Here is a 27,051-nt window from a genome sequence, read left to right on the forward strand (position 1 = left end):
TACTACCTTGAAATTCTTGCTCAAATTTGTGATAAAATAAGAAAAAAAAACAACCTGGACTGTGGAAGAACCTTATGCATTATAATGTGCATTGGTTCTTCATCAGGACAATGCACCGGCTCGTACTGCATTATCTGTCAAGATGCTTCTTTTTCTTTTTCCTGCTTTTAGCTTCTGGTAATTACCATTCAGATAATACTTCAGAGGATGAATGGGGATGATATGTATGAGTGTAAATGAAGTCTTGTACAGTTTCAGTTCAACCATTCCTGAGATGTTTGGTTAATTGAAACCCTACCACCAAAGAACACCGGTGTCCACATCTAGTATTCAGATCTGTGTAAAAATAACTGACTTGAATGCTGGAACTCTTGACTTCCAAATCAGCTGATTTGGGAATATGTGTTCACCACTACACCAACCCGGTGGGTTAAGTCAAGATGCTTCTAGCCAAGTATAGCATCCCAGTGTTAAACCATTTGCCTTATTCGCCTAACCTGGCACCATGTGATTTTTATCTATTCCTCAAGGTCAAATCTGCATTAAAAGGAACAATATTTCAAACCATTGAAGCTGTAAAAGAAAAAGCAGCGTGGGTCATGAAATAGCTCACAGAAGAAGACTTCCAGCACTGAACAATGGAAAATTCGCATGGAGTGTTGTAGGGATAGAGGAAGGGTGTATATTGAAGAGGATAATAACTAAATATGTATAAATTTAAAATAAAATAGTTTACAGCATTAGTCTCGTTATGTAATAGCCACACTTCGTAAATAGTACAGAGGGGAATATGGACAAATACTATAACAAAATAATTGATTTTGCCAAGGCAGTAGATATATATATATATATATGTATGTATGTGGTGCATTTGGTAAGTTGCATGCAGTATGCTTTAAAATTATATGGTGCATTTTGTTCTTTCAGCGTTAGGTTGGTTGCCCTATGTAGGTTTGTTGGTTATTGCTCACTAATAAATCAAGACGTCAGTTGTTGAGTATGATTGAATATGCTTCGTTTCCTTTCATGTTGTTTGTTTATTGGAATCAATAGTTATGAGAAACGTAATGGTTCTTCTGATAGAGGAATGTATTTTTTTAGTTGAACACATCTTCTGTGAAGATGTCAAGTATACTGATTTAGTAAATCACAAGTTTTCTGAAAAGTTTCCAAATACTCCTGTTCCTCACCACAATGCAATTCAAACTCCTACTGAAAAATTTCAGGCAAAGGCTTTGTTGAAGGCGCTGATCAAAGCAGAAGACCACCTAAATTAATAGAAGCTGCTTGATATTTCAGATGCTATGGCTGAAAGTCCATTGAAATCAATATATAAGATAACACAGCAGCAAGATTATCGACTTGTTACCAGAGATAAAGCTGTAAAAGAACTGAAACTATTTCCCTAAAAGTAATGTGACTAAATTATTGTCAATGGTTTAAACGTTTTATTGACCAAAATGCCATAGGTATCCTCAACATAATGTTTTTTTTTGTTTTTTTTTTTTTACATATGAAGTGTAATTCATCTGGGGGGTTTATTGATTCACAAACTGGTTGACTAACCCTCCATGTATTTCACAAAACATCTTTACACAAAGCAAAAATTGGAGTCTGGATCGGTGTGAATAGATTGTGCATTGTGGGTCGATTATTTTTTAACAATTCAGTTAATAGTTAGTTATTGTGCTATTTTAGCAAATTTCATTAGTCAGTTACCAGAATTTGAAATTAGTCACAGTTGATTCCAACATGATGGCACCACAGTGCACACAGCTAACGGGTCTATGAATTTTTTACAAAATGTCTGGTGAACGAATCTTTCTGAGGGGTTTGTGGCTTGCACAATCGCCTGATCTGACCCCCAGATTATTTTCTATTCGAGGTAGTGTAACAAGCAGTGTATCACAACAGACCATGCACGATTGACTAATAAAAACTGCAACATTGGCATACGTACATGACATTCCAGTACTGGTTAAATTGTTTGAAAACAGATTGAAGCATCTGAAGTGTTGCATTGATGTTGGAGGTGGTTATTTTCATCACTTTTTATAAACTATTCCAGTTATTGTAATATTTGTTTCTTTAAAATAATGAAATAAAAATACCAAATAATAATTAAGAAAGTTCCACCATAATTCCAGTGCACAGAAACTTTCCAAATACATTGCATATTTTACTGAAATTAATCTTTAAGATTCATATTTTTCTTCTGTACTGTTAAAGTATATTTAAATTCTAATAAATAAACCCCCAAGTACACAATATTAAGATAAAACATATCTTGCTTTAATTTTTCATGAAAATACTTTTTCAAGATCCCACGTTCTCAGTCATGACTGAAATAATTCCATTAGTGCATAATAAAATTTTTTAAATAAAAATACTACTAATGAAAATTGCGTATTTATTTATATGAGTGCTGCTTTCTGTTAAGTTTTTATTAGATAGTCTCCCTCAAACACTGTCTGTTGGTTTATCAAAATGAAATTTTTTTTTGTATTATATGTGTAATATTCTTCTAATAATTTTATGTCATTTTTATTAATTAAATAAAATATAAAATTAAATATATTAGAAATATTAAAATAATTTTCATCATTTTAGTATTTTTATTTTGCAATAACAGAATTTATTTCAATCTTGATTGTGAAATTACTTTCATGAAAAATTAAGGTAAGATATATTTCTTATCCCTATATTCTGTACTTACTGGTGTATTTAATAGAATTTAAATATATATGTATATACATACATACATATTTAATAGAATTTAAATATATATGTATATACATACATACAAACACACTGATTTAGAATCTAATTCACAGTAAGTTAGCCTTGCGTTACATCTATTGTGGAAAACGTACATAACTTGGGATCTTTGTAAAATATTATAATTTTGTCAATAGGTTAATTTTTTTTTATTTTACATTACTTTTATAATAAATTTATTTATTTTCCGATTTATGTTTTAGATAAAATATGGAATTCAGTTAATGCTTAGTACTGTTAGAAAGATTACAGTAAAACAAGAGTCAGCTATTGAAAATTCAATTTTTTCATTAGATACATTTGTGTCGCTTCTCGGTACGTACCCGTTACCTACAATCTCATCAGCTTTGCAATTAATTGGATTTTGTACATCTGATATCTCTTTAAAATTATTAAAAGCAGCTACTGCTGTAGAAGATGATGATGATAATGCTGGTGTTAAAAAGAAAGAAAGTGAAAGAAATGAAACATTTAGGTTGGCTAAATTTTGTTTAGAAGAAATACAAAATATTGTTAAAATTAAAGGTAATCTTAATGAAGAGTGGCTTGAAATATGTCGTATTTTAGATTTTGTTGTTCTATCATGGGAACATCAGGAAGAAGAAAGAAAACAAAAATTGTTAGCTGAAGAAAGCCTTTATGTAAATAAACCACGAATAAAAGGTGAAAATTTGACTGAAGAAGAGGAAACCGAATTAGAAATTATGCAGATTTTTAATTCAAATCGTGATAATGATTTTTCTGATTTAGAACAACCTGCAACACTTGAAAATGTTAATAAATCTAAAATTATTACTGAACCTGAAAACAAATTTTTTAAATTGACATTACAAGATATTCAGGCTATACACAGAATACATTTTGAATTGGTGTATGAAAACACTAATACTCATTGGTGGATGATGGGGAAAAATGATGAACATGAACTGTCATTAAATTTTACTTCTTCATTTTTAGAAAGATTTACAGTATTTAAAATATTATTACATAAATTCGGTGAAGCTTGTAATATTGATTTAGACATTCAAGTTAGTCCGGGCTTATGTCTTGCTACTGAGATAGCAAGTCTTATCGGTCATTGTGAAAATACCGAAGAACCTATTAAAGGTAAACATTATGATTTTTATAATGATCCTCATGTATCAGAAGCAAAACAATCTATATCTCTATTGAATAAATTAACAGAAAGAGTTGAGGAACTTCGATCAGAATGGCCTGATCATCCAACATTGAATCAGGTATGTTTTATTTACTATTTGCTACTATTTTGTTATTTATTTTTTAATGTAATATTTATTATATGTGCATTGGTTTTTGTATGACAATCTCTTAATTTTTTCTTTTTTTTAATTTTATGGTTCTGGCAGTGGTGAAATAAATATCATGTTAACATTTGATAAAATGTCTGAAAAAACGATGTACATCTCTATTAATCTGTATTTAAAAGTTTTTAGTAAATTTCGTTGTAGATTCAAATTGTATTTTTATTAGTTGAAGTTTAACGACTTGGTTACTTTTGAATTTGAATCTAAATGTGGTATTATAAATGTTAGGTGCATTAGAATTATATTCTTTTTAGTGAAAATAAACAAGAACAAAACAAAAGTAATGAAATGTAGTAGAAATAACAAAGATGGACCACTGAATGTGAAAAATAGGAGGAGAAAAGATTTTGGAGGTAGAAGAATTTTGTTATTTGGGAGGTAGAATTACTAAAGATGGACGAAGCAGGAGCGATATAAAATGCCGAATAGCACAAGCTAAATGAGCCTTCAGTAAGAAATGTAATTTGTTTACATCAAAAATTAATTTAAATGTCAGGAAAAGATTTTTGAAAGTGTATGTTTGGAGTGTCGCTTTATATGGAAGTGAAACTTGGACAATCGGAGTATCTGAGAAGAAAAGATTAGAAGCTTTTGAAATGTGGTGCTATAGGAGAATGTTAAAAGTCAGATGAGTGGATAAAGTGACAAATGAAGAGGTATTGCGGCAAATAGATGAAGAAAGAAGCATTTGGAAAAATATAGTTAAAAGAAGAGACAGATTATAGGCCACATACTAAGGCATCCTGGAATAGTTGCTTTAATATTGGAAGGACAGGTAGAAGGGAAAAATTGTGTAGGCAGGCCACGTTTGGAATATGTAAAACAAATTGTTAGGAATGTAGGATGTAGAGGGTATACTGAAATGAAACGACTAGCACTAGATAGGGAATCTTGGAGAGGTGCATCAAACCAGTCAAATGACTAAAGACAAAAAAAAAGTAAGAAACAAATATTCTTTTTAGTAAGAAACAAATTTTTTTTAACTACGTATTATAAAATTTTTTTCTTATAATATTTTTAAAGAAAAATAGCTAAAATTTTTATTTTAGTTTATTTTATTACGTGTTAAGTGTTTCTACATGCAGATAAAAATTGTATGATGCATAATGGTTTTTAAATTCTGGAGTAAAAGAGTTATATACTTACATGCGTCTTAAAAAAAAAATCCATTTTGTGTATTTTGATTAAAAGAACAATCTTTGCCTTCTTTTGAAAGATATAATTAAAGTAATTTAATGTAATGTAATTTTCATTGTAACGTTACAATGATGCATCCTTAGAAAAAAATAGTAGCTCAGAACGGCCAGTAAATTGAGGAGAATTAAGTAATATAAAACGGAATTATCTGTATATCATGGACTGAGGTAGTAAACATTTGCACAGCGTTGAAGTGTGTATTGTATCCTTATGTAGAGTGAAGAATAAAAAAAACATTGTGTTTGAGTGAGTTTGTCATGATTCTCATGAGTCATGTTCTATATATGAGTGCCGATTCACAATGCTGTGATATCTACAAACAACACTCATTATTTAGATATTAGTCACCATATAGTCATATAGTAGCCATGTAATTAAACCTTTATATAATGTTATGTCTTCTCAGTTCTATTAGAACCCTTAATCTTTTCATATGATCACTATTTTGTTTTCATGTTCAATTTTTGTGTTTCTGTTACTTATTTGTATTCGTTAGTGTTATTTAAAGTTAATGTAATGCGATTATTTTAAGTTTACTGGAACATGAGCATAGTTTATTCCTAGATTTGTGTCTGCGCGACTTGAGTTATATCATTATTTTGACACCGTGTCTGATAATGATTCAGCTGATTATAGTGCACGATTATTTATATCTTGCAGAAAAACACATCATTTTAAATGCTTACTAAAGCAAATTACAGAGTAATCCAGTGGCATTGATTTTGGATGTAGTTAATAAAACTACTAACATAAGTGGAAGTTGTAATGCTTCAGTGCACAGTATGATTGATTCGTGAGTACAAATCTACTAATGAATTACGGTCTCCTAAGATAACAAAACGCTGCAGGTCAGTTGAAGAAAATTTTGATAAAAATATGATTTGAAAAAACATACACAAATTTTATTTTTGAAAGAAACTGCCTACAATAGACAAAGTGTTAAGACTTGTAAATGACAATAACAATCTACCAGATTTCCAAAGGACAACTTTTTATAAATTGTTAAAAAAATGAATTTTAAATATGAAAATGGAGCCACGAAAATGCTTTAATTGACAACGGATTATCATTATATGACAAAGACCTCAATGAAATAAAGAAAATGAGGCAAGAAGACCATAAAATGTATTGTAGTGATGAAACTTGATTCAGTGAAGGCCAAATGAAAAGTTTTGTTTGGAAAAATAAAGCTGTGAATTCGTCAAAAAAGCCTTTCTGTGTGGCTTATCAACAGGTAATAAGGCTCCATTGGGTAAAGGTAGGCGCCTCATATTATGCATATCAGCAATGATAGTGGGTTTGTCAATGGTAGTCTATAAATTTTTGAATCTAAATCTACAGGAGACTATCATAACGAGATGAACGTCTTTTGAGAAATGGATTTAGTGATGTTTTATCTCTTTTGGAAGATAATTCGGTTATTGTCTTAGAAATCATGCCTTAAAATTCGTGTAAAAAGGAAAAAATTCCAGCCATGTCTTGGAAAAAGAATGATATCAAAATGTGGCTTAGTTCAAAAGGAATGATTTTTTAAGAGGATGAACTTAAGATCTGATAATTGCAAAGGTTTGGTGCATTTAAAGTAATTTTAATGTGTATAAAATTTATGAGTTAGCAAGATTCAGTGGTAAAACCGTTATTCAATTACCTCCCTATCATTGTGAACTCGACTCAAAAAATTTATGCTTAAAAGCCATTGATAAAACGGGCCAGCAAGAATGGAAACTGTATAAAACATGTAACAGATACTGTTGAATCAAGTTATTGGGAATTGAGGTAATATTATGGAAAACAAAATTGAGCCTCTTATTGAATTTTGTAATACTGACAGCACTGTGGAGTTCTTGTAATCAGATGATGAAAACTGAATTTAATTTATTATTTGTTTATTATCATAGAGATTTAATCTAAAATATTAGTGAACTTTTACTGTTAATGAACATCTGACAATTTCATAACTCTTAAAAACTCAAGGAAACTATGTAAAAAATGCTTAGCATTTTATTCCTCAAAATTGAATATTAATTGCTTAAATATGGTTATCATATGTGCCGAATAAAGTAAGAGATATTTATTGATCATTTAACATGTCTTAATTTGTTTAAATTTTAAATATATTTATGATTTCTGTAAAAATGTTGCTTAGTTTCTTTTATTTGCATCAGGATTTACAGGAGATGCTTGTGAATTGGCTGTCTGAACATTCATTCATATGCAGAGTCTATTTACTTGAGCTAGTACAGCTTTATGTTTTATTTTTATTTAAATAACACATACAGTTTATGTTTTATTTTTATGCTTTATATGTTATGTTTTATTTTTTATTAATTTATTATAAATAAAAAAATTGTTTTGAAAGATATCTCTGCAAAAGTACTCGATAGAAACATTGATCAGAAAAAGCAGTTAGAAGAAAAATATTTTAATAAATTATTATACTCATTATTAGTATGCGATTTATTTATTAATTTTCTTTTTTTAAAAATAAGTAGAATTAAATACTGATTGTATACTCTGTAAACATAACAATTTTATTCTTTGTATGAGTGAATTCAGTGTAAGGCTGAGGAGAGATAGAAATAATATAGTAATTTTTGTTAAAGTCCTGTTGATAATTGTATTTGTGTTTTATATTTATATATGTATAATTTTTTTTTTCAGATTATGGTAATAGTGAATCGTGTTATGGATTTTGAAGCAACAAGTCCGCTTTCACGATTTCTAACCGGTCTTGAATTACTTATGTCTAAAATGCGTGAATGGGAAGAAAATGCTCATTCAGGTGTTTCGCTTGCTTCTCATATGACTGCATTTACTCAAAAAGTCATCGCTTGGCGTAAACTTGAATTAACTTGTTGGAAGGGATGTCTTCTTGCTACTAGAAACAGGTTCAATTTTAAATCTAGTCGTATTTTTTTATTCTCTAATTGTTGTGATGATATGTTCATAATGTGAAAAATTAATGTAGATCGCATCATTATGTTCAATTTGCTCGCTTTTATGTTTTTAAAAACGTATCGATTAACATTCATATCGTGAAAATAAATCGGATAGTTACAGAAAAATTTAAAGTCATGAGTTCCAATTTCAACCTGTGAAGTGATTTACCTTGTCAGAACATTTAAGATTAATATAGAAAAGGCTGTTGGTTGTTAGCTTCTTGGATATTAGAATTTTATATTTTGGAATGTGAGTTAACATCTTTTGATGATTGATTAGTTAGTTATCAGTTGTTGCCATGGTTAGCTTGCATGGTTGCATGGTTAGCATGGTTGGCTTCTGAATCAGCTTGACTTGGGTTTAGTTCCTGGCAAAAGCCTGAATTTTTTCACAAATCATTGATTCTTCTTTGTTAAAATACTAGCGTAAAAGGGATGTATAACATCATAATAGCCTAAAATGACCTCTTCATTAAAGTTACGTAAATTAAAATTAAATTTAATATAATTTTATTACAATTGATAGTAATACAGTTTATTAAATCGTTAGACCGAATTTTGTTTCTTGCAATAAACTAAGATAATTGTATGCAAAGAACATGTATTATGGATTACTTGCTCATCTAAACTTTATTAATTTAACAATTACTAAATTGTAGATATTTAGCAATGTAAATTAATTTACATACTCAGCATTGTAAAAGCAGTAATCATTTGGTCATATCCAAAAGTGAAAAATATCAATATTTATTTTTAGAATATGTTGTAAATACATTCTGTTTCATTTCTTGAATTAATCAAATAGATTTTATTCAGTTACAAATAATCTTCACTACATTGCTTTCATATTTTCAATAGCTTACTGACCTATTATTCATAATTTTTGTCATCTATTATTGGAATTTAACATTATACAGTTGTGTATAGTATAAGTGGATTTGTTCTGTCTTGTACTGACGAATAAGTAAATGAAATGAAATATTACTATCTTCTCTGGAAAATTTATTTGTCTTCAGTCTTGAGATATTTGCAGCAATTGAGTAGATGCATGTCCAGTGTAGAATGTTAATATTTTTACAAAATAATTACTACATGATTTTTATGAAACTCAGTTCAAACTACTTAGCTCATTTTTTTTGTTTGAGAATATTGTCAAAGGCTGTTATTATTTAATTTATTTACAGTGCAATAATTTTAGGTGTGATGTTAGAAATAAAATTAATAAAAGATTCAATTTTCTGGCAAAAAAAAATCAAATAAATACTGTTTTTGTCTGGTTGATTATAGGTTGTGGTTTTTTCCTACATTTTCTGTCATAAAATTGGAGGGTCAATCAATATGTGACGCCGACTTACATTTGGATTCAACCAAGCTTTTAAGATGTTTTGTAGTTTATTTTTTCCTATATTCATGATGGGAGTCTATTACAGTTTATATAATAACTACTTTCAATTATTGTTATTACATCATTTATTATTATTATTAATAAACTTAGTTAGTTACTTAATGAATGTTGGATAAATGAGTCTTTGATCAAAGATTGGCTTAAAATGGTCTAGTCCAGAAACTTAGATCATAGAGGACAGCGATCTATGTTAATATTAGATGCATTCAGGAGTCATGTGACAAAAAGTGTAAAATTAGAGAAAAAACCTAACCACATATTTAGTTATAATACCTGATGGTTTGACTTCGCAGTTACAGGTTTTGGATGTAGTTGTGAATAAGCCTTTTAAAAATAATCTTAGAAAAATTATAATTGTTGGATGTGAAGCAACAGTCATCAGCTTACTCCTACTGGAAGAATAAAAATCCTTCCGTGAACTTATTATGAGAGTGGATTATTAAGTCATGAACTCAATAACATTAGATAGCATTAGACATGAATTTAAAAAAATGTTGTATTAGCAATACATTAGATGGAACTGAAGATGATATTCTGTTGGAGAAAGAATCAAATAATGAAAACAACATTTTATTTTCAAATAGCAGTAGTGATAGTGTCAGGTCAAGTGTTCATGTGTTGCAAGTGAATTTTTTAATGCATTTTTCATGTAAATGTAGAAAAACAATTTAAATAAAAACATAGAAATTTGTAATCATTATTATTTATTTTAAAATATTTCTTAATAAAAATCTTGCACACAATTTAAAATATTGTTTAATTATCGTGCTATTCAGATATAAAATTTCAGCATGTATGTGTAATATTATAAAGTAGTATAATAAAATACTAATAGGATAATAAAAAATATTTATAGTATTACAGTAGCATGCAAATTAATCCAAATACAGGGAATTTTTTTGTGTATTTCTATGTTGTGGCTACACTGCTTGACCATACCCATTCTTTAAGTTATTTGTGTGATATGAGGTTATTGTTTTTTTGGTTATTTAACAATTTTCATGTTATAAATAGTGCTTTGTGAAAGTTTATTATTTAATTTTTTATTACAAAATCATATTTTGTTCTGTGGGTCATGAATATCGTACTTTTTATTCTGTGTGTCTTGAATATGCATAATAATGGACATAATTCCAAGAAAGCGTTAGAAAATTGTTTCACTTTCTGAACATTTCTATATGACACAACAAAGAGCTTTGTGTTGTTGCAACTAGGGATAGTGAATGCTATTTTTAAAAATTTAGAAACTTGTTTCTTTACATATCAAAGGATAGGCAAATGTAGCCTGAAAAGAAAACTACTACGATACAGTATTATTTATTAGTGAGGAAGAAATTGAGTAAAATTGATCCAAAATGATCTGCTATGGACTTAAATTGAGGATTAGCAACCGGTGGAGTAGATTTACAGGTGATGACTATTAGACGCTGACTTCTCAGCTGGACAGAAAGCTTGTCGGCCAGCTAAAAAGCAGCTTTCATTAGCAGCAGTGTGCAAGTAAAGGCTCTTGTGAACTAAAGCGTATGCTAACAGGACCAAAGAAGATTGGAAAAATATTATGTTTTCCGACAAGTTACATTTTATGTTCAGGGACAAAGAGTTCCACAAGTTAGAAAAACATCAAATGAAAATACATCTTTGCCTTATTTCCAACAACCACTTAAACATCTCCAGAAAACAATTTTTTGGGTTATTTCACATTTGAAGGCCTTTGTTCATTACTTCTAGTAAATGTTATGATGAAAAGTGATGGATGTATAAGATTCTAAAGGGCACAACTTCAAAACAAATTCTCACAAGGCAACGGAGTATGTTCAAATAAGATTTGGCACCATGCCGTACTGCCAAAAAAATGGAATAAGGTTTTGAAGAAAGGTTTTAAACCCAATTGAATTGAGCAATAGTCAAAAAATGACCCTCAAAAATGAATTTTGCCACAAAAATTGACCTCATTAAAGCAATAATATTTCATGATGAAGAAATCAAAGTAATGTGTAGTACGCTTATTGAATCAAGAGCAGATCACATATATGAAGTTATTATGAATAAAGGAGGACATATTAATTACTAAATATTCACAGATTTTACAAGTATGACTTTTTCTAAATAAAGTTACTTTTTATTAAATACCATCTGTGCTCGGATTAATTTGCATGCTACTTATGCAATTATTATTATTTATTATGCTTTTACGGCCAACATGGGACCACTTAAGTCAATTTTAGTTGGATCTTTTCTGAGAAAAGCGTGTTATTTTACTCTTTCGAGCTGCCCAGTATTTCTTCATCCGTTCAGATCTTGCTTTCTTTTCTTCATCCGTAAACACCCTCTTCGTTGTATTTTGTCGTTTGTCTGTCTTTTGTTTAAATCTAATGCTTTTATCTTTTAGCTTTGTAATTTTTCCAGTTTTATTCTGTAGGTCAGTCAGGGAAATTCCCAATTCTTTCATATCTTCTCTAATTTCTTTGATCCATCCTACTTCTAGCTTTTGGAACCAGAGCTTTTCAATGATATTTCTTGACAGTCTTGTTTGCGGTGTCCTTATGAGATGACCGAAGAAAGAGTATATGCAATTATATAAATAAATTTTGAAATTAATTTCTTATGGGTGGTAAAATTTTATTATTTGGTGGAAAAACATTTCTACCAACTTTTTACCTGAAAATTAAATTCAAAACTGGGAAAGTTGTCTTATGTTCAAGCAAATACAGTAAATAAAAATGATGCCTTTTGAACTTGAGCTACTCTGAAGTAGTATAATATTAGTTAAAATTACTAAAAAAGCTCTATATGTTTGTAGAAGTATATGAAAATTAGAGAACCTAATCTTTTAACAAAACTTTGCCAGATTCTTATTATTAATGAGGCTAATAGAAACTTTTTTCTTTGACTATATTATTTTAGGATTAATTGGTAAAGATCTTTATATATTAAAGTCATACGTTCCAAAAAAAAAATTTTAATGCAACAACATTCTATTTTCTACAGGAATTATAAATTATTTACTAGCTATTTAGAGAATTGGAGTGTTGTATTTTATTGTTACAGATTGAAAGGTGAAGTAAGCAAATGGTGGTTTTATTTATACTCACTTGTTGCTGGTTTCTTAAGAAGTAAATCAGGTGATCACAGTAGCAGCAGTAGCAATGTAACAGAAGTAGTTACAGAGAATGATTTAATTATTGCTTTACAAAAATTTATGGAAAAAAGTACGCTAGTTCAGTTTACATCAAGATTACAACTCTTACTAAATTTCCATTGTCATGCTGCAAATTTAACTGCTTCTGGTCATTGTAAGTATTATAAGTTCAATATTATGCATTATACTCATTAATTGTATCTATAAGGCTGGGAAGGAAATATTTGGGGTGGAAGAGTTTTATAGAAAGTGGGAACTGTGGACATAACCACAGACTCGATTCACCATGTAAGGATGTACGAAGGTCATACAAAAAGAAGTACCCATTTTGTGATGAAAGTATAACTTACAAGGATTTTTGAACAATCTTTTTATTTAACATGACTAACCTTTAGTTACTTTACTCGTTTATATTTAAGCACTTATTATACTGTCTGACTAGTTTTTTTTTATCTCTATATCACAAATTCACTGAGATAAGTAGTCACAGTTTTCTTCAGTTCTTTGCTGCTCTCAAAACACTAGACTTTTTAAAAAAGTCTTTCATTTTGATAAACAGGTCATAGTCACTAGTAGTGACCAGGTCAGGACTGTAAGCTGGATGATAAAAATTTTCCCTCTTAAATTATACAAGCACTGTTTGTTTTCTCTCTCTGTGGTTGAGGTCATAAGCAAAACACTGCAGAGGAGCAAAATGCTGCTAGACAGCAGATTCTACTTCAGTTTTGAATGGCCCGCCACAATTTTTTTTAATGCTGTGCAATACATATCACCATTTATTGTAATTCCATGCGGCATAAAATCAACAAGGCATGAACTATTTGATTCCAGAAGACAGTAGCCATAACCTTTTGGTTAGAAACTGTCTGCTTAAAGTTTTTGGTTTAGATGGTGAACAAGAGTGATTTCTTTCCGTTGATTAATGTTTACAGAAAATCATCCATAATAAATACTGTGCCTGGTATCTTCATTTTTATAGATTCTCTCTTCCTGAATTAAAATTTTGATACCACCATCATGCAGTGATGATTTGTTCATCATATCTTGATTACCTTCTTTTATTGATTGGTGGGCATGGTCGCAGATTTCTTGCCTTAAAAAATTGAATTGCGGAGCTCAAGTTCACGTAATGTGGTGTTCTCCATTTTCTTATTCATTTGAAACATGCACAGAAACAGTACGACTAAAGTATGCGATAAAAAAAATGCACAGTAGATGCGTAACTAAAATAGAAGAGGGTGAATAGGAATAGACCATGTACAGTAAGGATTTGTAGTTTTACTTTCCATATTACCTTCATTTAAATAGCTCAATTATTTATTGCTTTGATTATTATGTAAAGCTGTTCTCCTACTCTTGCTGTGTTCTAATTTACTGGAATTTGTATTTGTGTTTTTGATTTTTTGTATGATAAAGTAAAAAATGTTATAGCATATGTTTTGAAATAAATTGATGTTTAATAATGGTATGCTAGCCATGATAGAAAGGTTTTTAATATTGTTAATTTATATTTTCCAAGTTTTGCTGTTTCAGTTTGCAGTAGTTCACGGTAAAGTTTTTAAATGAGATTTTGTTACATGGCATCAATTTGCTATGGTCATTAGTTTATGAGAGGAAACTACATCTGATGTTTAATTTTATTGATTAACACAAAATATTAGATGAAGCGTTTTCCATTAAAATTTTGTTCTTTCTGCATGTTGCTCAGTTTCCAAGAAACCATTCTTAAAATATTACAGGTGTTGTTACTTGAGACTGTACAAGACTACACTTCATTTATATTCATACATATCATCCTCATTCATCTTCTGAAGTAATACCTTACAGTGGTTCCAGAGGCTAACAAGAAAAATAAAAAAGTAGGTGTTGTGAAACTACCAAGTTATAAGGGAATGTTTATCCTATCCAGGACCCATTCAACATTTTATAGATTATTGAAATTATCTATCTCGGTAGATGATTGAAGTCTAAAATTATTTTTACATTTTTTCTGTATTCTTTTTATTATTTAAAGAACTGCTCAATTCTAACTTTTAAATCTAGTTTTGTTAATTATATTTTGAATGTTTACTTGGCTACAGTAACTTCTGGTCCATTTTGTTTTAACTAGTTTGTTAAAAACAAAATTGATCAGAAAACATTTTATATTTATCTTTTGCACATATTAAAAAAAAAAATTGATTTGAGTATATATTTCAAATTTACTTCTTATAAAATAAATAAAATGTGATAAATATTTATTGTAGAAGATTGTGATGGTCTAGAGTTTTTAACTATAATTATAAATTACAGATTCATTATGAAAGTTTTACAGATACTTTTGAAATTATTCATTATTTTTGCACTGTACTGTTCAGAAACCATGAGAGCTTTTTCATTGTAAAGACCACTTCTGTTTGCTGTTTATTTTACACTGAAACAACACTTAAAGATATCTAAATGGCTTTAAAAACCCCCATCGTAGCAGAAATTGGGAATTAAGTAACAATTATAATTTAATTACGATTAGTTCTTTCAAACATTTGGTGAAACTTTTAAATTGCTTCGGTATAGATTGTGAAACTGCATTCGTCATTTCTGTATGTGAAATGTATTAAAAATAGTAATAATTTTGTTTCCAGATGTTACTGAACCTGTTAATTATTAAATTTTTGTTTAGGAATTAATACAGTAGTGTTACAAACTTGACCTGGGTACTGAGAATGTTGAATTTCATTGAGGTTATGTGTATCCGGGGTAAGAATATAAAACATTCATCAAGTTTTCATTTAATCATAGAGGAAAAATACATTAAACTTTTTGTTAATAAAGTGTCCCAATAACTATGTTACACATTAGTAAGGTTTTTACAACGATATGCATTCTGTTGAAATATATAAAGCGTGAGTTAAAAATAGTTTATCATTATGGGGGAAAAAATAAATTTGATTAAAATAAAAATAATTAATCTGTGCCATAAAACAAAATTAAAAAGAAAAGCAATCCCATGAAAAACAATCTGTTTTCCCTTTAAGAAAGTTGGTTTTTCAGTTTAATCTTTGTTACTCAACTTTTCTCTTGCCACTTGTTTTCCCACTTTGTGTCAGTTTTTAAGGATTATATTTACTAAAAGTTTAATTTTCAGTCGATCTCTAATGTATTTGTCTACTAAGTAATAATATAATTTTTGGAGCAGTACGGCTTGATTTAGTTAATTTTTTAAAAATTTATATGGAAATGCATATATTTTTGTGGATGTAATAATACTACTTTTGTTAATATTTTATAGGTATCAACTATGAACCCATAGCTGCAATGAATATTTAAATTTTTTTTTGTTTACAGATGAGTTGACAAATATATTTTGGAATTTATTTCAGTATTATAAACAATTTAAAGATGTAATTGAACATCATATTCAAGAATTAAGTGTAAATGTTGAAAAGAAGTTAAAAGATTTTGTTAAAATCGCACGTTGGAATGAAATTGGTTATTGGTCTGTTAAAGAAAATGTTGACAGAAATTATCGTACTTTACATAAATATATTAAGGAATATGAGGTATTATTTTTTCCACTAATACAGTTATTATCTTATCTTAACCTAGTAACCGATTTGGTAATAGAAGAGACTTTGATAAAGTAATTGGATATATTTTATTTACAAAATGAAACTTAGTAATTTTTTATGTTCTGTAGAAATTATAAAACAATGTTGTTTAATGTATTATTTTATGTGATTTTTTTTACATAAAAAAAATTATTAATGCAAATGCAGTGAAGAATGATCATGTGGGGTGATCAACGTGATTTTTATAATCCAGATTTTGTATTTACAGAGAACCACTTACTTACTTTATGTATAGTGAAGCTTTTTGAAGTAACAGAATGTAGTTTTTAATTTTTTTTTTGTTAATGATATTATTATGTTCGTAAGTTGTAGCTTGTGTCGATTCAACAGTATCGGTTTAACCAGGACCTATCATATTTATAATACCTACAACAACATTATTTAATGTTCTAAATATCTGTTTGTAAGTTTTGTTAAAAAAAAAATATTTTTTTATAAGTGCTTCTTTTTTTGTCATTGGTTTTGACTCTTCAATTTTGACCATTGGTCTGAAATATGAAAGATTTTAAATAAAGCAAACTATGTTGTAAAATTTTAAAAAATTTATTGCATATAATTATACTGTAATGACAAAACTCAGATTTTATAAAATGTATTGGTGCAATTGGTGGTTGTTTTTATCCTAAACAATGTTAATTGTAATGTATAATGTTAATTCATATGTATATGTATTACTGAACAGTGATTAATTTTTTGTACATGTTAGCTCAAAATCAAATTACTACTTCACTTCATCTAAACAATGACTGCAATTTGTTATCTATCCTAAAATTTAACTCTCTGTTTATGATAATTACAGATTACAGATGAAAATTACCTTTTATTTAATTACAGTATATTTTTTAAATTTCTCTATTTTTACTTTTTTCCATTTTTACTGTTTTCTTTTCTACTTAAACCGAATAGAAATACATATCAAAATGTCATTACCAGTTCAGGTACTGGTTAATATTTGTTGGTAACAGAATCAGGTTAAAATCTTCTTCTCGTAATTGATTTAATTAAACTGAGTTATATTTATTTGTTGTTTATTTCAGATTATATTAAATGAGCCGGCTATAAATGCCATGACAAAAATAGAATACTCTAATAAACAACAAGTATCATCAATTGTTAAATGTAATCCAGATTATTACATTACTGAAGCTGTATTCAAGGTATTTAATTGTTTTTAATTATTCTAATTATGTATCTTTTCAACCAGAATGTAAGGCTGACATCTTTAGTTTAAATAATCTACTTGAAATGTGTCTCATGTTGTAGGGTAATCATTCATTACCCTACCTATGTGGACTAGAACATACATTTCAAGGTAGATATTCAATGAAGGTATCCATAATAACCATGTTTATATATATATATATATATATATGTATGTTGTGCGCCTGCCCACAAAGGTTTCTGGATTAGTCTGGATCCACTAGGTGGCGCTGGGGTCGAGATATTTCGGAAAATTGTATTCATGGTCCGATTTGGCTCATATTCAGAATATATGTTACTTACGTGAAAAGAAGTAGTTCTGCAAAAAATGGACCCGCTAGATGCGCTGGGGTTGAGATATTCGTGAAGATTGCATTTATGGTTCGATTTGGCTCACACTCAGAATTAGTTACGTGAAAAAAAAAATTTTTTTTTGCGAAAAATGGAAAAGAGAAATAGGGAGAAAGGGAAGAAAAGAAAAAGGGAAAAGAGAAAGGTTAAATTTTGCAAAGTTCCATAATGTTTTATCAAAATTTCATTTGTGTTCATTTAATCTATATATACTCAAATCTAGCAATGGCGAAGCATTGCCTGTCAACTAGTATATATATATATATTCATGGTGTTTACTTATTTTAATGTTTACCTTAATTTTTGTTGTAAATTTTATCTAGTTTTTTAATCCTTAGCATTTTTCAGGAAATGCAAAATATCTCACAGAACTTATTTTATTTTTAGTTTTTATAAATTATGATGTTAACTTGTTCTCCTGCTGATTAGAAGTTTTGCATAAAATGCATTGTTTCAAACTGAAAGAGGTTTGTTAATTTGTTGGTTTACATTATCTGTCAGTTTTTCTTTGATTGTAATACATGTAAATTATCTGAAATACAAATGGCAAAAGTAAGTGTTGCTTTCTCCGAGAGAAAAACGTTCATTACTCAGCTCATACCTTTGATGAACAGAGTGAAGGTGTCATTTTTAGGGCTGAATATATTTGCATTGCTGTGGAGTTCGTATCATGTTATACAAAAGTATATTTGATTCAGTAAAGAAAACAATGGGAAACCACTTTATTCTTTTCTTAATAAACCTGGCATGAGATGATTGCTGTTTTTGAAAATAGCTGTGCTAATTTTTTTAGGGAGTGATTCATGATTAAATCATCTATAATTGTTATGATTATGCACCTATTATAATTTTATTACAATTGTAAATTTTTTAATGTATTTTATTTATGATTTATATGTATGGATATTTTTTATGTCTTTATGTATGTATATACATTTCATTTGATATGTATCAAGTGTAAGTTAAGAACAATTTTAAGTGGAACTAATAAATGAATGTGTCTGTATATGTTTTCAAGAATTATTCAATAGAATAAATATTAATTAAACATTACTGTAATAAAATTATTATTAATCTTAATAGGTTATATATGTTTTATATTATCATCTATTTTATAGATACATTTATTAATTATGTTGATAAATAATAAAATATAAGGGTAGACATAAACATGTTATGTACACCCGATTATCAGAACAACAAATGAAGATCAATGAGAGCCTACTACAAATAGCACCTGTGAGGTATCTTTTTTAAAAGATTAAAATTAATTTAAAAATACTTTATTACAGTTGTATTTAATTAAGTATAAAAGTAAGGTTAGTTTTTATGTGTATTTCTTTAATTGCTAAACGTTCAGAATATCTTCTAATATTTCAATTTTACCTTATAACTTTAGAAATTCGTTATGAAATACTTTGTTCTTCCTACCTTGAATCATAAATATACATATTATTTGAGTATTAAAGATAATTCATCTGTCTTTGAACACTGTGAACATTTCCTGTACAAATAATAATAATTTCTTTAATACAAGGGTAAATCAAATATAAATGGGATTTTATTTTTTTTTTAATTATTTAAAAAAATAAAAGTCAAATGTAATTTATTTTTGTTCATAGTTTCCTGCTTTAGAAATACATTTTTCCCAGCAAGAAGGAAGGTTGTTTATCGCAGCATCGTAGAATGAAGCTAGTTGCGTCAGGAGCCAATTGCGCATGAATCCCTCCACGCCCTCGTCATCTTCAAATTGTTGCCCTCCTAGAGCTTCTTTAAGTGGTCCAAACAAATGAAAATCGCACGGTGAAAGGTCCAGGCTGTAGGGAGGATGATCAAGTTGAGTCCAGTGCATTTCTTCTAGTTTTGAGACCATTAGGGCTGCAGTATATGTCCTGGTGATGTTGTGGAGGAGGATGGCCTCCAATCCGTTGGTCTCGTCTTTTGCGGCGATACGCAGCCCAACAGCTCGCAGTAGTGAGCAGTATTGATTGTGCATTGCTCATTCAAAAAATCATGAGCAAAATGCCTCGCTGGCCAAAAATAACAGTTTAAAGAACCTTGCCAGCTGACAGTCGAGTCTTGGCCTTCACTGGGGCTGCCTCCCCTTTCTTCCACCACTCCATACTGGCTTGTTTCAACTGGGGAGTGTAGTGGTGAATCCGTGTTTCGTTGCAGGTGACGATCTGACTCAAAAATGCATCACCTTTCTGTAAACCTCTGACAGACCTCCAAGATGTCTCAACTTCTGATCTGCGGTCAAAAGGCGAGGGACCCATCTGCCACACACTTTTCAGAATTGTAGGTAATTTGTGATGATCACTTGTCAGCTCCCATAACTTATTCCAACCTGTTTTGCAATTTCGGATACTCTCGCCTGTCGATCGTCTTTAAGAATGTCTTTAACTGTGCAAATGTTTTCATCTGTAATGCTGGTCCGAGGATGGCGATCGTGTTCCTGATTTTTCAGTCATTCTCGTCCTTCCTTGAACTCTTTATGCCAGCAAACACACAAGTCCTTGACAGTGTTTGGTTCCCAAACTGTGCAATCAATCTCCGGAAAATTTCCATCACCTGAACTCCTTCACGAGCAAGAAATTTCATAATTATATGTGTTGTGCAGTGGTGGGGTGCACCTGTTGCTCTAAGATCATAAGCATTACTGACAAATTGGTTGGGAGTGTGGAATAGCCGGCTCTCCCCACTGTTAATGACCCCACCCAAACATACTAGAAGCGCAGGCCGAGTCCTACCAGCCATAGACGCTCAGGAACAAAAATCCTGTTTATATTTGGATTACCCTCATAAAAGAAGACTGGGAATTTTAAAACAAATTTATATGTGCAAAGGAAACATATTATTTTAAGTTTATGTTTTTCTTATGTGTACTTTTCACAGGTTTCTAATGAAGAAAAGAAATTATTGGAAAAAGGAAGTATTCTAAGTAAAGATTTAACTTATTTGAAAAAAGCAAAACATGTTTGTAAAACTATTATTCAGAATATATCATATTCAAATCTTATTCAAACTATTGATGAATTTGCTGGCGAAATTGTTACAACAGCTCAGCAGTTGGATGATTTGGAGGTAAAAAAATCATTTTACTGGATAAATTTTGTGTAGATATATATATATTGTTTTTTAGTTGTTAATTTTTTTTTAATGATAATTATTGTTTACTTTCTTTATGTACTTCATTCTTTTATTTATTTATATATTTTTCCATCTGCATTACCAAACAATGGGATTAAATTTGACTTATACCGATGAATCATCGGTATAAGTCAAATTTAATCCCAAGAACTATTGTATCAATCTGGCTAATGAATATAGGTGTATAGCAAAGTTATTTCACAATTGGGAAATTGGTAAATTAATTAAAAAATAATAAATAAATAAAATATATTATTTACATGTTAGTGGGGGAGCAAGTCATTATTTTTTTTATATTACATTTAACAGGGCAGGCTGAAATATAATGCACTAGAATTTAGAAGGAAAACAAAATGTCACACAAAGTGATATGTGCTGCCATCTTGTAATTTCATCCCCTTACTACCAATATTCTGAAACTTGTTGACCTACGCCTCTCATTTTCTGTTGGTCATCATTGTTATGGATCATCATTGTTATTCCTATTATTTCAAAATATCTGAAAGATTATCATGACAAGGAAGATGATTTCCTTTTCAATATTGTGACAGGCAACAAAATTTGGTTGCATCATTAGGACCCAGAACAAAAACCGGCAGAGCATGAGTTATACATATGATTCATCGTAATCGTAAATAATTTAAAATACATGTCTGCAACTTACAACAGTTACTTGATTTTGAAAACATAATTTTCAAATTAAAACACTTATTTTTTTATTTTTAATTTGATCATTTGTGTATCTGAATTTAAAATAGGTTATTTAAAAAAAAAAAAAATTTAGTTATTGTCAAATAATCTTTATTTTTTGTTACAGGTTGATCGTACATTACCAAAAGATAAACAAAAATCTCAGGCGAAGAATATACTGCAACAGAAACGTAAATCATTATCTGATCTTTTTAAAATGTTAGCTGATATCGGTTTAAATTATAAAACTGGTTTACTTTTACATTCATCTGATTCAGCTAGTCTAAATGATCACTTTATTCTTCCACCTGCAGATTTAGAAAATGCTTTGAAAATAATTCATACCAGGTTAGTTTTATAATCTTGTTTTTTTTTTTTAATTAATTTAAAGAATAAATTTTAATATTTTAAAAAAAATTGTAAATATTTCTTGTAATCTAGTGTGTGGAATTTATTTTATTTCTGCATTTGCAGGATTTTTTTTGTACCTGAAAAGTTCGCACAGGTGACCTCCCATAAACAGTGTAAAGTCCTCTGTTACTTGTATAAGTTTTTTCTAAGACAAATTTTGTCACTATATTGTTAAATTATTACAACTTTCCTGATGTTTAAAAAGTGTAAAAATAAAAATGAGAAAATTTGCTAAATTAATAACATAAAATTTCAGTTAACCTGATTTTAATTATATGTGTATGTGGTGAAAAGCGTATGAAAGAATTGTTTGTGTGAATGGAAATATCCATTAAAATATTGAAAGGAGCCCCAGTGAATCAGGCACTTCTTTAAAACTGAAGAAAATTTAAAAAAAATTGTAAATGGCCTGAAATTGATGGCGAGCCTTTTCTACAACCACCAGAAATGCCTAAACTACTTCGTATGGTTTCATTGATGTAACAATAGATTTTCAAGTTTACTATATTACACAAAACCAGTTCAGTTTTTAAAAACTAATTGTAATAAATAAAAATGACTGGCTTATTTCTTAAAAATTTTGGAAGTTGAGTATATTTTTTAAGAAAGGTCTGTTTTTTAATACAAATGAAACTATAAGATATTGCCAAAAAATGTTTCCATTTGCTCTCATCCAAAAGATCATTAACACTAGAATTTGAGCAGCAGAATGATGTTGTACATTGTCATGCAGCAACAAAACTCCAGATTACAGAAGGCCATGGAGCTTATTCTGTACAGTACGTTGAAGCTTCATCAAGGTCTCACAGTATTCAGCTGAGTTTATTGTAGTCCCTTTGGACTTAAAATCAACTAAAAGGACACCAGGTGTATCCCAAAACCATAGTTACCATAATCTTGTGTGTTGACATTGTCTGTTTGGCTTTCACTTTGTTGGAGATGTGTGTCGCCATTCCATTGATTGCCGCTTTGATGTTGGAGCGATGCAAGAAACCCATGTCTTGTCCCCTGTGACACTGTAGTCCAAAAAGTTCATCTCCTTCCTCACTGTATTAGGCCAAAAATATAAAGCATTAGCCATTCTCCTTTTTTGGTGTTCTTCAGAAAGGAGCCTGGGAACCCATCATGGCTCATGATGCCCCATAATACCACCTCTAATAAAGATTGAATAGAAGAAATTCTTACTGCTCAACATTATAAGTATTAAATTTAAATGATTAGATACAAAAAAAAATATTTTTAATTATTACTTTTTAAATTTATTACAGCTAAACTGTCTTTAGTTTGTGGATGAAGCTTACATTTCACTTTTCAGTATCTTTCAGTATTTTATTGTTTTTATTAGATTTTAGGTAAAGGCTTCTGCTTAGTGTATTTTTCATAGTCTCTTCCCTCTAGAATTTTCTAAATTACTTTGCCTGTATTATGTTATCTGTCATCTTAATTACCTTCTTCTTTCTAATAGGAGTCATCTTATGTAGCATTATTTCAACAATCATCATTTCACTATAGATATCTTGATCAGGTCTACTTTTTAAACAGATTAATATACGTATAAATTTTTATTACGTTAGAATTTCATTTTTGTCTGTGACTATTTAATTAACAAATTACGTATTGATTGTTATACTATTTTTATTTTTAAAATTAAATTCAGTATTTTTTTTATTATTATTATTTGCTGCATTGAAAAAACCAGAATCGATGACTCTCTATTGCTCTCTGTCTTACATCCACCATATCGGACATTCTTGTGGCTTTGCAAGATGTTCCAATTTGTCTCAAACATTCTGGAACATCTGCGCGACCGTCTGTACAAATGTGAATAGATACTGCCCTCGTTCAATTCCAACCGGTCTCAGTCGAGTCAATCCTTCTAACGCTATCGAATTTATTGTGAATGTGTATGTTGTAATTTGCATGTTAATTGCAATTAACGGTATTAAATATTTATGGCGGTACATTTATACAGAATCATGAATAAATTTTTATGTGGGTATAAGCGAGCATTAGACGATAGTGAAAAATCAACAAGAGCACAGATGAGCATGGTTCCGAAAATAAATTCAAGAAAGTATTCTCAAGAATATTTGAATTTTGGGTTTACCAGTACTGAAGTAAGTGAAGAATAAGGTCCCTGTGTGTCATTTGCTCAAAAGTTTTGGCAGCAGACAGCATGAAGCCTAATAAACTTAAACAACATTTGGAAACGCTTCATAGTGAATACGTTAATAAACCTCGAGAATTCTTCGAATTAAAATTGAAATCATATGAAAAGAAAACATCATTTTTAAAAAACTTAGCGACTGAAAAAGCATTACTTGCCTCTTACAAAATTTCATATAAAATAACCAGATGTAAAAAGCTTCATACCATTAGTGAGGAGCTTATTTTGCCAGCTCCAATTGAGATTGTAGAAACTATGTTCAGAGATAATTTTGCCAAACAGTTGCAGTCCATACCTCTATCAAATGATATTGTTGCCCGTCGAATTAGTGATATAGCTGAAGATGTGCAGCTTCAGCTTTTTGGGAAGTTGCATGACAAACTGTTTTCCATTCAGCTTGATAAGGGCAACAGATAGCAATAAAGATGCCCATTTCAATGCCTGTGTTCGATTTTGTGATGGTATGTCAGCAGTAGAAATACTCTTCTGCAAACCAATTGAACTCAAAGCAACAGCAGTCGCATTATTTGCTATCTTTAATGATTTTATAAATGAGGGAAACATAGAGTGGAAAATTTGTGTCAGAATATAAACCGATGATCCTTTCAGTGTCTTTTTTCTTTGTTTTTTTTTCTGTTTAGACATCAGGAGTCGCTGTTAGGTATTACTTAAGAGGATTGCTTCAGAGGTATTAATGTAAGTGAAGTATAGTCTTGTACAGTCTCAGGTCGACTTTTTCTGAGATGTGTGGTTAATTGAAACCCAACACCAAAGAACACTGGTATCCACGATCTAGTATTCAAATCCATATAAAAGTAAATGCCTTTACTAAAGCTTGAACGTTGGAACTCTCAACTTTTAAATCAGCTGATTTGCGAAGACACGTTCACCACTAGACCAACCCGGTGGGTTACTCGTTCAGTGTCTGGAAGATTCCAAAGTATACAAGCACTTTCAAAACAAAATTTTCCAAAATGTGTCTGGACACATTTCATGATCCACAGAGAAGCTCTGGTTTCCAAAGAAATGAGTCCAGGTCTGAATATTGAGCTAACAATGGTTGTAACTGTAGTAAATTATATAAAAATGAGACCCTAAAATCAAGAATCTTTTCTACACTTTGTAAAGACGGGTGCAGTACATTCAACGTTAATATTTTATTGCGAGGCAAGATTGTTATCACGTGGTAAATTTTTGCAGAGTTTATGAATTAAGTGATGAAATTGCCATTTTTCTAGAAGAGGAAAACCGACCAGAAGCCGAGAAGTTTTGAGATGGTTTATTTGTAATGGAATTGAGCTACTCTGTTGACATATTCGAGAAATTAAATACCTTGAATCTTCAACTCTAATGAGCAAATGCACATACGTTGGATACGAGTGATAAATTTAATGCTTTTTGTAGAATATTGTGGAGCAGAAATTTGAAGGAAAAAGTCTAGAAATATTTGAAAATGTGGATGAATGTGTTAAAACTTACAAGGCTGAAGAACAACATGTGAAAGTTGTTTTTTTAACCGTTGAAAATCATTTAGCCCTGCTGACAAAGAATTTACTAAAGTATTTTCTTGTTGATGACAACTTGGTAGCAAGTTACGAGTGGGTTAGGGATCCATTTCAAAATACTCTCAAAGGACTGTCAACTGCCGAAGAAGAAATCTTCATAGACTTCACAGCAAGTGGTGAAATCAAAAGACAATTTAGTAAGAAATCACTCTTTGAATTTTGGACAGGGGTGGATGATGAGTTTCCTCCACTGAAAACAAAAGCATTTTGAATACTATTACCATATTTAACATCCTACCTTTGCAAAACTGGATTTCTAATATTAAACCTTCCTTCAAAAAACTTTGCTCTGCAAGACAGGCCCAAGGGAGTCACTAATAATTATGAAAGTTGTTTTTAATTTAGTATTGGTAAGTTAATTATTTATTCAAGACATTGTGCAGTACTGATACTGTCCTATTTATAAGTGTATTATATCAGTGTAGATGTGTATTTTATTATTTATTATGTCATAATATATTTTGTTGTGCTTTACTTTCAGTAAATTGATATAATTTTTTAATAATATTTTTTTTATATACTTGCCCCCCCCCCCTATTTAGTGTTATCAAGTTTTCCTAGGGGGACATGTCCCACAGGTTGAGAAACATTGTGCTAAAGAATTTATTTGAATTTTATTCATATATTTACTTTTTTTGTTTTAGATCTGCAGATAATGATTTGTTAGGAGCTTGGAGTTATTGTGAAAAATATTTTTGGGTTGCTGTAGCTCGAGCTGCACAATTGCAATTAACATCACAGCACCCACATAAAGAATTAGGCCCACCAAATGTTGAACGATGCCGTGGATTTACTACTCATCTAATGGTAAATATCTTAAAAGATTATTATTCAGTGAGAAATGTTTTATATTTATGTTATGCAGTTACACGGGTATGTTTAGGTGTAGATTTGCAATTAAAATGTTTTAATGCCTTACATATAATTCATTATTAAAAGTAGTACAGACTTCATAATTTTTTTTACAAAGCCACTAATTGGTAAACTATAAATCAGATTAACCTTTGATTTTTATAATTATCCTTAACTTCAGCATTCATTCAGTTGAATAACGTAAATATATGAAGATTTTCTTGCAAAGAGTATATTTATTTATTTTGTATTGGAGCGAGTCAATAAGTTGTGC

At 29.8% G+C, this 27,051-nt stretch overlaps 1 protein-coding gene across 1 annotated transcript in view; it reads left to right on the top strand.

The window, feature by feature from the left end:
• The window catches only part of LOC142331549 (midasin), a 640,891-nt gene that overhangs the window by 559,782 nt on the left and 54,058 nt on the right, over nucleotides 1-27,051 (top strand). The window contains exons 49-56 of the mRNA XM_075377535.1: nucleotides 2,982-4,016; nucleotides 7,962-8,188; nucleotides 12,693-12,937; nucleotides 16,108-16,322; nucleotides 17,429-17,548; nucleotides 20,838-21,026; nucleotides 21,910-22,130; nucleotides 26,570-26,732. Coding sequence (XP_075233650.1) covers nucleotides 2,982-4,016; nucleotides 7,962-8,188; nucleotides 12,693-12,937; nucleotides 16,108-16,322; nucleotides 17,429-17,548; nucleotides 20,838-21,026; nucleotides 21,910-22,130; nucleotides 26,570-26,732 — 2,415 coding nt within the window. The remainder of the gene's footprint in view (nucleotides 1-2,981; nucleotides 4,017-7,961; nucleotides 8,189-12,692; nucleotides 12,938-16,107; nucleotides 16,323-17,428; nucleotides 17,549-20,837; nucleotides 21,027-21,909; nucleotides 22,131-26,569; nucleotides 26,733-27,051) is intronic.

This window comes from Lycorma delicatula, chromosome 10 (genome assembly GCF_047948215.1).
Source record: "Lycorma delicatula isolate Av1 chromosome 10, ASM4794821v1, whole genome shotgun sequence".
Lineage (NCBI taxonomy): Eukaryota > Metazoa > Arthropoda > Insecta > Hemiptera > Fulgoridae > Lycorma > Lycorma delicatula.